Below are 14,072 nucleotides of genomic sequence, written 5' to 3' on the forward strand. Positions count from 1 at the left end.
AAGGGGTGTGGGAACAAAATGTTTGAAAACGACAGAGATCTAATTAGTTGCCATCGAGATGGTGAAAAAACAGGGAAAGGGGAACGAAAAAGTTAGTGACAAAAAAAAAAAGATCTTGTTACTTCCAATGAAGATGGTGGACAGGGACGGGGATCGAGAGAAGCGGGCGGATGTTAGTGTCGAACCTGTAGGTGGAGATTATATTTTCTGAGCGAGGAATAACACATTACACTTGTATATCAATGTGTTTAAGGTACTGGTATATGAGAAGCATATATGAACTATCCCGACTCGCCAACACATCCCGAACCGGCACCTCAGGCGGTCTACCTCGGGCCCTGAGGGATTCCAGTAGCTTCGACCTGGCGTCACGATACTCTACGCACGACCACACGACATGCTCGATGTCCTGATAACCGTCGCCACAGGTGCAGAGCCCGTTCTCCACGATCCCGATACGCCGGAGATGTGCGTTGAATGTATAGTGATTTGACATGAGCCGTGACATAACGCGAATGAAATCACGACTCATGTTCATCCCCTTGAACCAAGGTTTCGTCGATACCTTAGGGATAATGGAGTGTAGCCATCGTCCCAGTTCGTCATTCGTCCATGAAGTTTGCCAACTTTCGAGAGTTTTCTGACGAGAAATACTGAAAAATTCATTGAAGCAGATTGGTCTTTCATAAATATCACCTTCCAATGAGCCCACTTTAGCCAATAAGTCTGCCTTTTCATTGCCCGGAATGGAACAATGCGAAGGGACCCAGACTAACGATATTAAATAAGACCGTTCAGATAAAGTTCTCAAATGTTCCCGTATTTTCCCCAGGAAATATGGGGGATACTTTCCTGGCTTCATTGCCCGGAGAGCTTCTATTGAACTTAGACTGTCCGTGACAATGAAGTAATGGTCTTTGGGCATGGTTTCAATGATCTCGAGGGTGTACTGAATAGCAGCTAATTCTGCGACGTAAACTGAAGCCGGATCACTGAGTTTGTAAGAAGCGGTGATGTTTTGATTGAAGATGCCGAAGCCTGTGGACTCGTTGATGTTTGATCCGTCAGTGTAAAACACCTTTTCACAGTTGACTGTTCTAAATTTATTATAAAAAATATTTGGGGCCACTTGAGGGCGCACGTGATCCGGAATTCCACGAATTTCTTCTCTCATGGATGTGTCGAAAAACACAGTAGAATCAGAAGTATCCAAGAAATGAGCACGGTTGGAAACAAACGAAGAAGGATTAATATTCTGAGCCATGTAATCAAAATACAAGGACATAAAACGGGTTTGAGAGTTAAGCTCAACTAACCTTTCGAAGTTTTCAATCACCAGAGGATTCAAAATGTCGCATCGAATGAGCAAACGATATGAGAGATCCCAGAACCGGTTTTTCAGTGGAAGAACGCCCGCCAGCACTTCGAGGCTCATCGTATGAGTCGACTGCATGCAACCTAAGGCAATACGCAAACAACGATACTGAATTCTTTCCAGCTTGATGAAATGAGTGTTCGCCACTGATTGGAAGCAGAAGCATCCGTATTCCATCACGGACAATATCGTTGTTTGGTACAACCTGATCAGGTCTCCTGGGTGAGCACCCCACCAAGTTCCGGTTATTGTACGAAGAAAGTTGATTCTCTGCTGGCATTTTTGTTTCAGATACCTAATGTGACATCCCCAGGTGCCTTTGGAGTCGAACCAGACCCCGAGATATTTAAATGTGAAGGCCTGAGCTATGGTTTCACCCCCTAGTTGAAGCTGTAATTGTGCTGGTTCTCGCTTCCTCGAAAATACAACCAGCTCAGTTTTCTCCGTAGAGAACTCGATACCCATTTGAAGAGCCCATGATGATAAGTTGTCGAGAGTATCTTGTAATGGTTCTTGGAGATCGGCAGCTTTGGGTCCTATAATAGACACAACGCTGTCGTCGGCAAGTTGTCTTAGCGTGCAAGATGTGTTGATACATTCATCGATATTACTTACGTAAAAATTGTATAAAAGGGGGCTTAAGCATGAGCCCTGAGGAAGACCCATGTAGCTGAATCGTATTGTCGACAAATCACCATGCGCAAAGTACATGTGTTTCTCAGACAATAGATTATGTAAAAAGTTGTTCAAAACTGGCGAAAGACCATGCTGATGCAACTTCTCAGATAGGATATTTATAGAAACTGAGTCAAAAGCCCCCTTAATGTCTAGGAAAACTGATGCCATTTGTTCTTTACGAGCAAATGCCATTTGAATTTCTGTTGAGAGCAACGCAAGACAATCGTTCGTTCCTTTGCCCCTGCGGAAACCAAATTGTGTATCTGAAAGTAAACCATTAGTTTCGACCCAATTGTCTAGACGAAACAGAATCATTTTTTCGAACAATTTCCGGATACAGGAAAGCATAGCAATCGGCCGATACGAATTGTGATCGGAGGCTGGTTTCCCTGGTTTTTGAATGGCGATAACTCTGACTTGTCTCCAGTCGTGTGGGACAATATTACCCGTGAGGAACTTGTTGAATAAATTCAGCAAGCGCCTTTTGGCGGGGTCAGGCAGATTTTTCAACAAGTTGAATTTTATTCTGTCTAATCCCGGGGCTTTATTGTTACATGACAAAAGTGCAAGTGAGAGCTCTACCATCGAAAACGGTGATTCGTTTGTATTTGGTGTCGCGGCGCGGGTGATCTTCTGTTCCGGAACAGAGTCTGGGCATACTTTTTTAGCGAAATCGAATATCCAGCGGTTGGAATATTCCTCGCTTTCATTCGTGGTGTTATGATTGCGCATTCGTCGGGCTGTGTTCCAAAGAGTGCTCATAGATGTTTCTTTCGTTAAGCCGTCTATAAACCGACGCCAGTAACCGCGTTTCTTGGCTCTAATCAAGTTCTTAGTTTTAACGTCTAACGCCGCGTAATTCCGGTAATTATCAGGTGTTCCATTTTTTCTGAATTTTTTATACGCGGAGGCTCTCTCCGCGTTTAAATTTGTGCACTCTTTGTCCCACCACGGGTTGGGAGGACGGATGTTAGTTTTTGCGCCGGGTACACGTTTCGTCTGAGCTTGAATCGCAGTATCGAGAATCAAGCCAGCCAAAAACGTGTACTCTTCCTCCGGAGGAAGTTGTTGAGTTCTTTCAAGTTTCTCAGATATCGAGGTCGCATAGCTATTCCAATCAATATTTCGTGTGAGGTCATACGAAACATTGATTGTCTTCGATGGTTTTAAGCCGCTGGTGATTGATATTACGATCGGTAGATGATCACTACCGTGGGGATCAGGAATTACCTCCCACGTGCAATCCAACCGTAGCGATGTCGAGCAAAGGGATAAATCCAGCGCACTTGGTCTTGCTGGTGGTGCAGGAATCCGTGTCATTTCTCCCGTATTCAAGATTGTCATATTGAAGTTGTCGCAAATATCATGGATCATAGCTGATCTGTTATCGTCGTGAAGACAGCCCCATCCCGTACCGTGTGAGTTAAAGTCTCCTAAAACCAACGTCGGTGCGGGAAGGAGCTCTATGATATTACTGAGCCACCGATGCCCAACCAAGGCTCTAGGGGGAATGTAGATGGAAGCAATACAAAGGTCCTTACCTTTGATTGTAACATGACATGCGACAACTTCAATACCTGGTATCGAGGGGAGGTTAATTCGATAAAAAGAATAGCACTTTTTGATCCCTAAAAGTACTCCTCCATAGGGATCATCTCGATCCAGGCGAATAATGTTAAAATCGTGGAAGTTTAAGGATATTTCAGAAGTTAGCCAAGTTTCGCACAATGCAAATGCGTCACATTTCAGATTATTTACTAGAAATTTAAAAGAATCTATTTTTGGGATGATACTTCTGCAATTCCACTGTAAAACAGTGATTAGATCCGTGACCTCGGTGGATGATTTAGCCATCGAAGGATACAATCGCTGAGAGAAGGGGCCAATTTGCAGTCAACTGCTTCAAATATGTTTTTACTGTTGGCATGAAAGCAATTAAAATGCTTCTAAGAGGGTCTGAAATATTGAAAGTTGTAAAAATCCAGTCCACAACATCAGAGAACTTGATAAGTCCAGCACCTAGTTGGTTCTCTGGTAGATTTTCTGGGACGCTTGGGGATTTTGTAGTCCCGGGAAGTCGTGGGAATTCCATCTCGGAATTGAGTTTTCCGAGACCAGGAGCTTTTTGCTTCGGTGTTGTGTCCCGATTCCCGTTAGCTGTAACTTTTCGAAGCCCTTCGGAAGACACCTTCGAACCCTTACTAGGTAGCTTATGAGAGGATTTATTTATTCTTTTCCTACAGCTATGAGGGACCGCCGAAGATGGACCTTCCAAAGGGTCGTCAGAATCGCTCTCGTCAGTTGACAAGCAGGCATATGGGTTCGTTGTCTGTTTAGGAGGGGTGGCACTTTTAAGCATCTCTGCGAAAGAACGCTTGGAGTGCTCCTTTAGGGAACGCTTCATTCGATCACCTCGCAGTTTGTAAGCGGGACAATCAGAGAGGTCATGCGGACCCTCCTTACAGTAGAGACACTTTTCAGCATCCTTACCGCAAGAGCCGTCCGCATGAGCTTCCCCACAGTTAGCACAACGTGGCTTATTGCTGCAATGGGTAGCTGTATGCCCCAGTTTTTTGCAATTAGTACAGTTCATTACTCGGGGTACGAATAGGCGAACAGGCAAACGAACCCGGTCCAAGAGGATGTAGTTGGGCAAAGCAGAACCGGCGAAGGTCACACGATAAGAGTCTGATTGGGGATAGGACTTTGTTCCATCCCCGGCGATCGATACTGAATGCAATCGCTTGCAATCCAGTATCTTGACATTCTTAAGTGAGGGGTCTTTAAAACAACCCGCCCCGTACTTAAGAACGTCCTCGCAAGTCAAACTCGAATCGGTGACCACACCGTCGATTTCTACTTCGCGAGCTGGCACGTAGACGCGGTACTCCCGCGTAAAAGGATCATTTTGAACGAGCTCATTAGCCTGTTTTGAACTGGTAAACAGGACCCTGAGCTTGTCTGGACGTATCTTATCAAAACTTTTTATAGTATTGTATCGCGAGGACAGGTCCCGCGATATTTTTAAAATATTTAATTTTTTTTCTTTCGATTTGGTCCGGAAATAGACCGCATAAGGACCGGCCGGTAGTGCGAGCCCATCCGGATAGCTCTTTATGCGAGACTTTTTATAGTCAAGGGAAGTCTCCATTTGATCATCGGGAACGGGGGGGTCAGAATTTAGACTAGACATGTTGCGGAGCTACCTCCGCACAGAATTAAGTGAATCGGGGAGAAATAGAACAGTCGAATGCAGGAAGGAAAAAAAAAACTAAATAATGATACTTAACTTAAATCCAACGGGGGCCACCAAGGCCTAGCCCTCGTCGATCGGCGTATCGCCGCTGCGATGGTGTGCAAAAAACCTCCGAGAGGAAAAAGCACACTCTTTTTTAATCCGCACAGTGATATCACGTACACCGCTGGGCCTGTTTTGATCGATCGAACAATCACCGGCTAACGGTACTGTTTCGATCGTCCGCTCACAACAATACACTGCTTCAGTATATAATGTGCATAAAACCTCTCACAGGAAAAAGCACTATTGTCTATTACACAATAGCGATCTAGTTTTGATCGTCCGGTCACTTTATCACACACGGCACTGGTTTTCAACGCTTTCGCAGTAAACACAAAGCACGTCCGTTCACTCGGAAGGTTGAAACGGCAATGCTCAGTAATTTATGTTTGGAACTGGAAATCAGAACTCTGATTTAGGATTTCAACATCAGAATTGTGCAACAAAACTCAGAATATGAATTTTAGATCTGGTTGCCGGAACTAAATGTTATATCTGAACTCCAAACCTGAATTCCGGAGCTGACTTCTTCTGAATCCTGAATTCAGTTCCATAACTTAATTCCTGAATTCAAAGTCAGAATTTAATTCCTGAATTCAGTTTCAGAATTCATTTCCAGAATTCAAGTTCAGAATTCAGATCTGATGCATGCTGGAACTAAATTCGGAACATGGATTCTGGAAGTTTGTAACTGAATTCAGTTTATTTGTTCAAGTATAGAGCTCAGTTCCAGAACTAAATTCGGAACCTGTAAATTTGATTCTGAAAATGAGTTCAGTTCCAGAATTCTAGACATTTTGTTTGGATTCCGAACCTAAATTTTGCTACTGAATAATGAGCCTGTCCTAGGTTCCGAGCTTATGTCTCGAATTAAGTTCCAGTTTCTGAATCCTGTTCCAAAATTTAGGCTCTGGTGTAGATAACTAAGCAATGGTAAAAAGCACTGAACAGTTGTGAACGCCGGAGAAATTCCGCAAATCGGTTCTTTTTGGAATCAATAAAATATTCCCAGAAAAATTATGCGAAGTTTTCCTCCACTGAATATGCAGACCTTGATAACCGTTACAATTCTAGACGCGAAACAGTAAAACTTGCAAAATTCGCACAATCAACTAATAGGAACGATTATCAATATTCGGAAGTGTGATTGAAACATACCAGATTTACTCGAATCCACGTCCTCCAGTTATGTCTGTGACATCACCCACCCGCCTTTTTTCTTTTGTATTAATAAATCAGAATTTTGCGAATTGGCTTTATGCGCCGCTATGCAAGGCGACTTTTTCATTGCCTTCAACCGGCAATATTTGACTCGATTTTTTTAAATGTTAATAAATTAATGACAAAAAATCAAAACCGACGGATCTTCCGTTGAAACAAAAAGTTCACTAGGGAATGCATTTGGATCGAGAACGAAATCATTTTGAATTTGATACATTTTAGTTAGTAATAACCCCGGTTTACAGTCCGGTAGATTATAGTTACAAACTTTTTGCCACATTTTTCGGCGGTTTGGTGACTTCAAGGTATGCAAGTGGTGTCAGATATTTTATTGCTCGTTACATCTTCACGTCAATCTGGTTGAACCTCTGACATTATCCACTCGCCTTCTAAAAATGAAGCAGTATTTTAAGAACCTGCTACGATTGAGTTTTTCAATTCATATTAGACTTAATGTGAATAGAATGATGGACTTGCCGGTAGCGTGCAAATGACGCAAACTTATGTCCATCAGTGTAACTGAAACTTCTTCGACAGCAATGCCAATTGTTCAGGAATACGAGAAAGACTTTTGCCTCAGGGATGAATGCCGGACTGCGAAAATTGATATCTCTAAAGCATGCATTTAAAATACCTGGGATTACAGAAACTGCCATTCATGTTGGGTGAATTTTTTTTTTAAGATATTCTTTTATTCAGGCCTATTTGCATACAAGCTTTACGTGGCCGATTGAGCCGATTTTTTAAATAATTTTTTTTGAGTTGGATCTCGTTGTCACCCTTTTTCTAGGGGGAGAGGAGCTTCCATTTCCCTCCTGCGAGGATTGAGAGGCACTTTACTCGTGGCTCGTCTCGTCATCCATTGCCGCATCGATGGTATTGTTGTCGATTTCCGTCTTCTTTTCGTTGCTAGTTGCTGTAGATGCACCTTGTTGTATATTGGTTTCAATTGCTGGTTGGTTGGAGGATAAGTTGTTAACTGCAGCCGGTGTACTTTGTTCTATAGGGGATACTGATGGTTTCGTTGAAGGGGATGCATCATTGTTGTTGGCGGCTGTCACAGGTGTACTGGAGTTGCTTGGGGTTTGTGTGAAGGAAGCACCGTTGTCCTTTGGTGTAGTTGTCTCCTTGTCTAGTTTATCACATAGCTTACCGTAGAGAACAGCTTGTGGCCATCTGATTGTCATATGTAACAAGTGATTTGCACGGAATTCTTGTAGCTTGACCGAAAATCACATAAGAAGGTATAGGCCTCTTCAAGTGTATGCGTAATAAACGTACGCCATTTAGAATACCGGGGAAAAATTCTTCCACTTTTCTTTTTCGATAGAGAGAATCTCTCCGTATTGGGACATTGTTCTGCGAATATAAGAATCGGTGACGCTTGAGGGAAGATCATGCACACGCACTTCTATAGCACTATCTTCCATATATACTGGAATGTTGTACCTAATGTTCTCGTGCTCCACATAGTGCACATTGTTATTGTCTTTTGTGAATTGAATTGCATCCAACTCTTTATAAAACTGGATGTAAACAACATTATTTGTCTTATTGCATTGAAGTAAATGCACACGTTTAATGTCAAGATGCATTTGCTCCTTAAGCAAACCTTCAAGTTCTCGTATCGAAGGTCGAATTTTGCACTGCCTGAAGTCAACAACAATTGTATTCTTTCGTGTCGGCGGTAGCTTTTGTTCGTTTGGTTCACTCATTTCGAGGTCGTTCTATTGTTCACTACACAATACTGTACTTGGTTTCTTCTGTCCCGAACGTAAGCGGTTTTGTTTTATCGACTGACTTGGATGAGATGTAAAACCGAACTGATGTCGGGTGAAATGAAGTAAGCGTGTGCGTATGATACATGTTATCCTTTGCATTTAAACACACAACACCTTGGTTAACGAACGATACATACCTGTTTCATTCCGAGCAGAACGAGAAATGCAAAGGCGGTTGTTTTAATTAAGATATCCATCTACTGCGTCCTTTTCCCATATCTCCTACTGCCACTGTCGATTGAATGAAAAAATAGACTCGATGCTGCGCGAATCTGGAAAGGAACATAAAAAAAGGTAAAGATACTTTTTATACTGGTTGATAACTTTAAGATCTGAACCAAACGTACTCTACCCGTAAAAAAATAAACCATTGATTTTACAGCATAAACAATATATTCACAATTAGATATATGGGTTACAATGCATTTTATTGCATCTTGACAAGATTTTTTTCATTTCCAACGATTTAATATACTGTTTCTACGATTCTACAATTGAACTTATTGTACACGTGGTGTTTAAAAAAATATGCAAACTGTACATTTGATGGTTTTCCAAGAAAACATGTATGAGAAAATTTTATGATTTGAATTGTTACGATACTTATCAGCCTATACATTCTATTGTAAAAAGCATATTCACAATTAATTGAATAGTGTGTAACAATACATTTAAATATTTTTCAATGGTCAAAGCAAAATTGTGGCAGGTTTTGTAACAGCAAATCGTATTGTTTTTCTACAATATTTTTTATTCGGGTAACTTGAGTATCACATAAAACTAACTATCATAGAGACAGCGAACAAAGCAACGGCAAAGAGAACAGACATCTAAACTCAAAAACCTGTGTAAAATGTTTTAAGAAACCTGTGTAATTGCTACTTATTGATCACTTTGCTAAACAATCATTAAATTTCTTACACACATTGAGATCGCTACTTGGATGTCTGTTCTCTGTGGAAACGGGTAACCATTGCTCCCCAAGACATGACCTGACAACTGGCTTCACTTCCGGTGAAACTCTCAACGGGTGAGCACGTTGCATCGTGTTAGTCCGGAGAAAATTCGAGTATTTCGCAAGAAAGAAAGGATTTTCAGTCGTACTTTGACGATTTGACGCAGCCACACAGCGAGATTTTCGCTTGTAGTCAAGTGAAAAGAAAGTCCATTGGTTAATAACCGAAAATTAACTGGCAATATAGCCTTAGTTGCTGTGCCATCAATCCGGCGTCATCTCAAGTGAGGTGACGCCAACCAGAAAAGAAGAAGAAGAAGAAGACAACTGGCTTCTTATGTACGATTCAGACGATCCGGCTTCTTCCATCACCATCACCGGAACGTCAGCCTCCGTCAAAATTAGTCAAATGAGTTTTCCCTTTGCGCATTCACACGATCCAGCAGAGATCCGGAACGTCAACGTCAACGTCCGTCAACGGCAAGCTCCGTCAACATTTCTCCGAAAGAATATTTGACGGACTGTGATTATCGCACACATGCACGATTCATATGACTACGGTATTGAGCTGACGTTTGTTATGTATGTATTCGGTGTCAAGATCCCACTCTTAAACGAAATATACCACATACAAGTAATTAAACTTATCAGTAGATTTGCAAAGTACGTTACGTTGTTGAGTGGAACTGATTGTTTTGTTTTTTCCTCTTTATAGTTAATTTTGAATGTTATTTATTCGATTAAAAGGTGGGAAAACAACAGATCGATTGGCTTCAAAAGCTCCCAGATTTTGTTTTAGTGGAATAAAATTGTGCGAAACTAAGTTCTTCAAATTCAACGTGTAAGAAAATGACATGACGGACACGTATAGGAAACCGGATCGTGTGAATCGGATTGACGGTGACGGACGTTGACGTTCCGGTGACGGTGACGGAAGAAGCCGGACCGTCTGAATCGTACTTTACTCTTCCTTCCGAATCATCCTTCTCGTCATTTTCGTCCTGTGGAATAAATACCAACCACCTGTTTACGTATCGGCTACAGTGTTGCCATATTTACAGATTTTTTTAATTACTTTAAGCTGAGAAAAAAATATTTATTCAATTCAAATTTTTAGGCTCGGTCTTTGATTTGAAATAAACACGAAAAATGTTTTGTTGAATGCATTTTTTGTTTATTATGTATTAACGTTTAAAAACTATTAATTGAGCATACTTCTACTGTTGAATTTATTTCCGTTGTATTTATCCTCTCCTGATTTCAAACGAAAAGCTACAAATCTTTACGCCTTAATTTTTTTTAATTTTCAGGCATAGGATAGAGTAATCAATTGTTGTCACTTTTTCCACCTCGACGTATTCATCGCCATATGTTAGTAAAATAATCTGACTTTTTTCCATTCGGAAAATGAAACTTTAAAAAATGTAGTTATTATATTTCAGTAACATTTCTACAGTTTGAATTACGCTATTCTCATTCCTGCTTTCTGATGACAAAACACGAAATATCTCCTTCATGTTGAACGCAAAATCGAATCCATTGTTGACGTATTACCGGATCTTTTGGAAACCGGAAAAATGTCAGGTTTGGATAGAAATGCTTAGTGTGACCACAGTGTGGAACACAACAGTTCATACTTCACATAAAACTCCAACTATAACTCCGGAACCGGAAGTCGGATCCGGATGAAATTCAGGAATTCCGTATGGGACCAAGAGACCTTTCATTTGAATCTAAGTTTGTGGAAATCGGTCAAACCATCGCTGAGAAAAGTGAGTGAGATCCATTTTGGTATATATGACCACTATTTCCGGTACTTCCGGAACCGTATGCCGAGAACCAGGATAGCCGGAATCGGTTTGTTTAGTTGCCTACTGATAATGACTATCGATTTGTGTAGTTTGGAGACCAGTTTAGAAAAATTTTTGCGTTTTTTGTTTCGCCGGTTTAAGTGACGGTGTACAATATTGAACACACTTTACCCTATAATTCCGGAACCGGAAGTCGGATCCGGATAATATTCATGAATTCCGTATGGGACCGGAAGACCTTTCATTTGAATCTAAGTTTGTCAAAATCGGTTCAGCCATCTCCGAGAAAACCTAGTGAGATTATTTGACACACACACACACACACACACACACACACGCTCACACACACACATACCCACGCGCATATATATATATATATATATATATATATATATATATATATATATATATATATATATATATATATATATATATATATATATATATATATATATATATATATATATATATATATATATATATATATATATATATATATATATATATATATATATATATATATATATATATATATATATATATATATATATATAAGTTAACAGCCAGCGTTTCCCAAGAACGTCACCAATAGCAGACGATCGAGATTCCCACGGAATGAAGACCGCAGCATCAACAACAATCGTCGCCCCAGCATCAGTCACGTACACGGTAAACAAATCTTGTATCGCGTTACCGGCGCTAGGGAATAGTAAATCGACAGGGTTCTCACGATCGGCAGCTAGCTAGGTTAGGCTTAGAGTAAAGTTAGAACAAAAATAAAGTTTAGTTTCAGTTTAACCTTAGAAGTGAAAAGTGTTCTCTCTTTTTAAAAACCCCTTTGCGAGGGTAGATATTTTAAATGGCGCAGTCGGTAGGATTGTAGTGCGGTTTTTTAAGTGATTTCTTTCGGCACGAAGAGCCATCCCCGAGTGTACATCGGTGATTAGTGAAGAGATCCAGAAGAAGCTGCACCGGACCCATCATCTAGTTAACAGCGAGAGAATATCGCAACCTAACCGTAAGTAATTTTAATCTTTTAATTAACTATTATCACATAAGTTTAACGCATTTAACATTTCTTAGCTATTGCCTAAAAGTGAGCTATTGACATTGTAGTGAAGTGAAATTAATTTTAGTTAAACAAATCAGTGAAAATGGAACAGCACATCGCTGCTCTCAATCAACAGATCGCCTCACAGGAGGACGAAATTCAACAATTAAGAATGGAGCTTCTAGGTGCGTCAGAAGCTGCCCAAGCGGCTCAAGTAGCAGCTGCCGAGGCTAGAACAAATATGCTACCTCGAGCTGCAGGGGATCCCGAGAGTATTTTAAAATCTCTCCAGACTCCCCAGATCATTCGAGACCTTCCCAGTTTCGATGGAAACCCAATAAAATTGCATTCTTTTATTAGAGCCATTGATAGTTTAATGCCAACTATCAATAGAGCTGTTGGAACAGATTGCCACCAAGTTTGGATTCAAGCAATTCGAACCAAAATAGTGGGAGAAGCAGACAATATTCTAGAATTGTACGGTACAAATTTGAATTGGACCGACATAAAGCAAAATTTAATTACTCATTATAGCGACCGACGGGATGAGGTGTCTTTGACACGCGACCTCTTCGCTATTCACCAAGTGAACACTGTAGAAGAATTCTACAGCAAAATCTCGCATGTGGTGTCTCTGTTAGTGAATTTGCTGAACATCAGTGAAGAGCACACAGCTGTGAAAGCTGCGAAGAACAATTTTTATCAACAGCTAGGACTAAAAGTATTTTTGGGAGGATTAAAGGATCCGTTAGGACCAATAATCCGGGCTCAGGCCCCAACAAATTTAAAGGATGCTCTTCGATTATGCATCGAAGAAGGCAATTACTCTCACACACGAAATAAACCATTTGGCACACCTCCACCAATTCCACAAAAGCCAAATTCATCTCCACAATGGCCCATTAAACCTTTTAACAATAGATTACAATTTCCACCATTTTCACAAAAACCCATTCAATTTCCACCACAACGACCAATTCAATTCACACAACAAAGACCTTTTCCCTTCCAACAACCACGATTCCAATTCCCGCAACAACGACCATTTTCCTTCTCACCGCAAGGACAATTTCAAAATCCCCAACAACGACCATTTCCGTTTCCTCAAAGAGTGACTCAAAACCCACAACCAAAGCCAACTCCAATGGAAGTGGATAGCTCCATTAGAAGTAGGCAGATAAATTATATGAACCGTCCACATTTTCAAATAGAGGAATTTCCAACAAATTGTGATGATTCCTATTTCTATGATCCCAATGAATATTATTATTACGATAATTATAACCAACAATATCAAACTGCGTATGAAAACACTAACGAACCTCCACCAGTCGAAACAAACCCCCAACATTTAGAATCCAATCAAGAAACCGATAGCAAGGAAGCCGAAATTGATGATCTAAATTTTCATCAAGTGGCGGCAGACTTTCATCCGACGTAAATAATTTCATCCCTTACATCGAAATAAACACTTCCAAAGGCTTACTAAAATTTCTCATAGACACAGGTGCAAACAAGAATTACATTAGTACCAAGCACGTAAACCTTCAAAAATGCAGATTTACCGAGCCAACCTCAGTTCAAAATATCAATGGTTGTCATAAAATAAATCAATTTGTTGAATTTAACCCCTTTATTCAGATTCCTGGCACACAAAAATTGAAATTTTATATCTTTGATTTTCATCCTTATTTCGATGGATTAATTGGATACGAGGCGTTACAATTGCTGAAAGCCAATATTCTTACTGCTAGTAACGAACTTCAATTTGCCTCTGGAAAAATTCAAATGCAACGAAAATATCCTCATTCTCAACGAATACAATTAAACTCTAACGAGACGAAATTCGTAAGCTTTCCTGTTAATATCAATAACGGCGATTTCCTAGTAACAGAAGATACT

At 40.5% G+C, this 14,072-nt stretch overlaps 1 protein-coding gene across 1 annotated transcript in view; it reads right to left on the reverse strand.

Moving 5' to 3' along the window:
* Positions 1 to 14,072, reverse strand: part of LOC131429253 (uncharacterized) — a 367,830-nt gene that overhangs the window by 287,568 nt on the left and 66,190 nt on the right. The window contains exon 2 of the mRNA XM_058593304.1: positions 8,491 to 8,625. Within this exon, the coding sequence (XP_058449287.1) occupies positions 8,491 to 8,550 (60 nt within the window). The 5' untranslated portion in view covers positions 8,551 to 8,625. The remainder of the gene's footprint in view (positions 1 to 8,490; positions 8,626 to 14,072) is intronic.

The sequence above is a fragment of the Malaya genurostris genome, chromosome 2 (assembly GCF_030247185.1).
Source record: "Malaya genurostris strain Urasoe2022 chromosome 2, Malgen_1.1, whole genome shotgun sequence".
In the NCBI taxonomy this organism is placed as follows: Eukaryota; Metazoa; Arthropoda; class Insecta; order Diptera; family Culicidae; genus Malaya; species Malaya genurostris.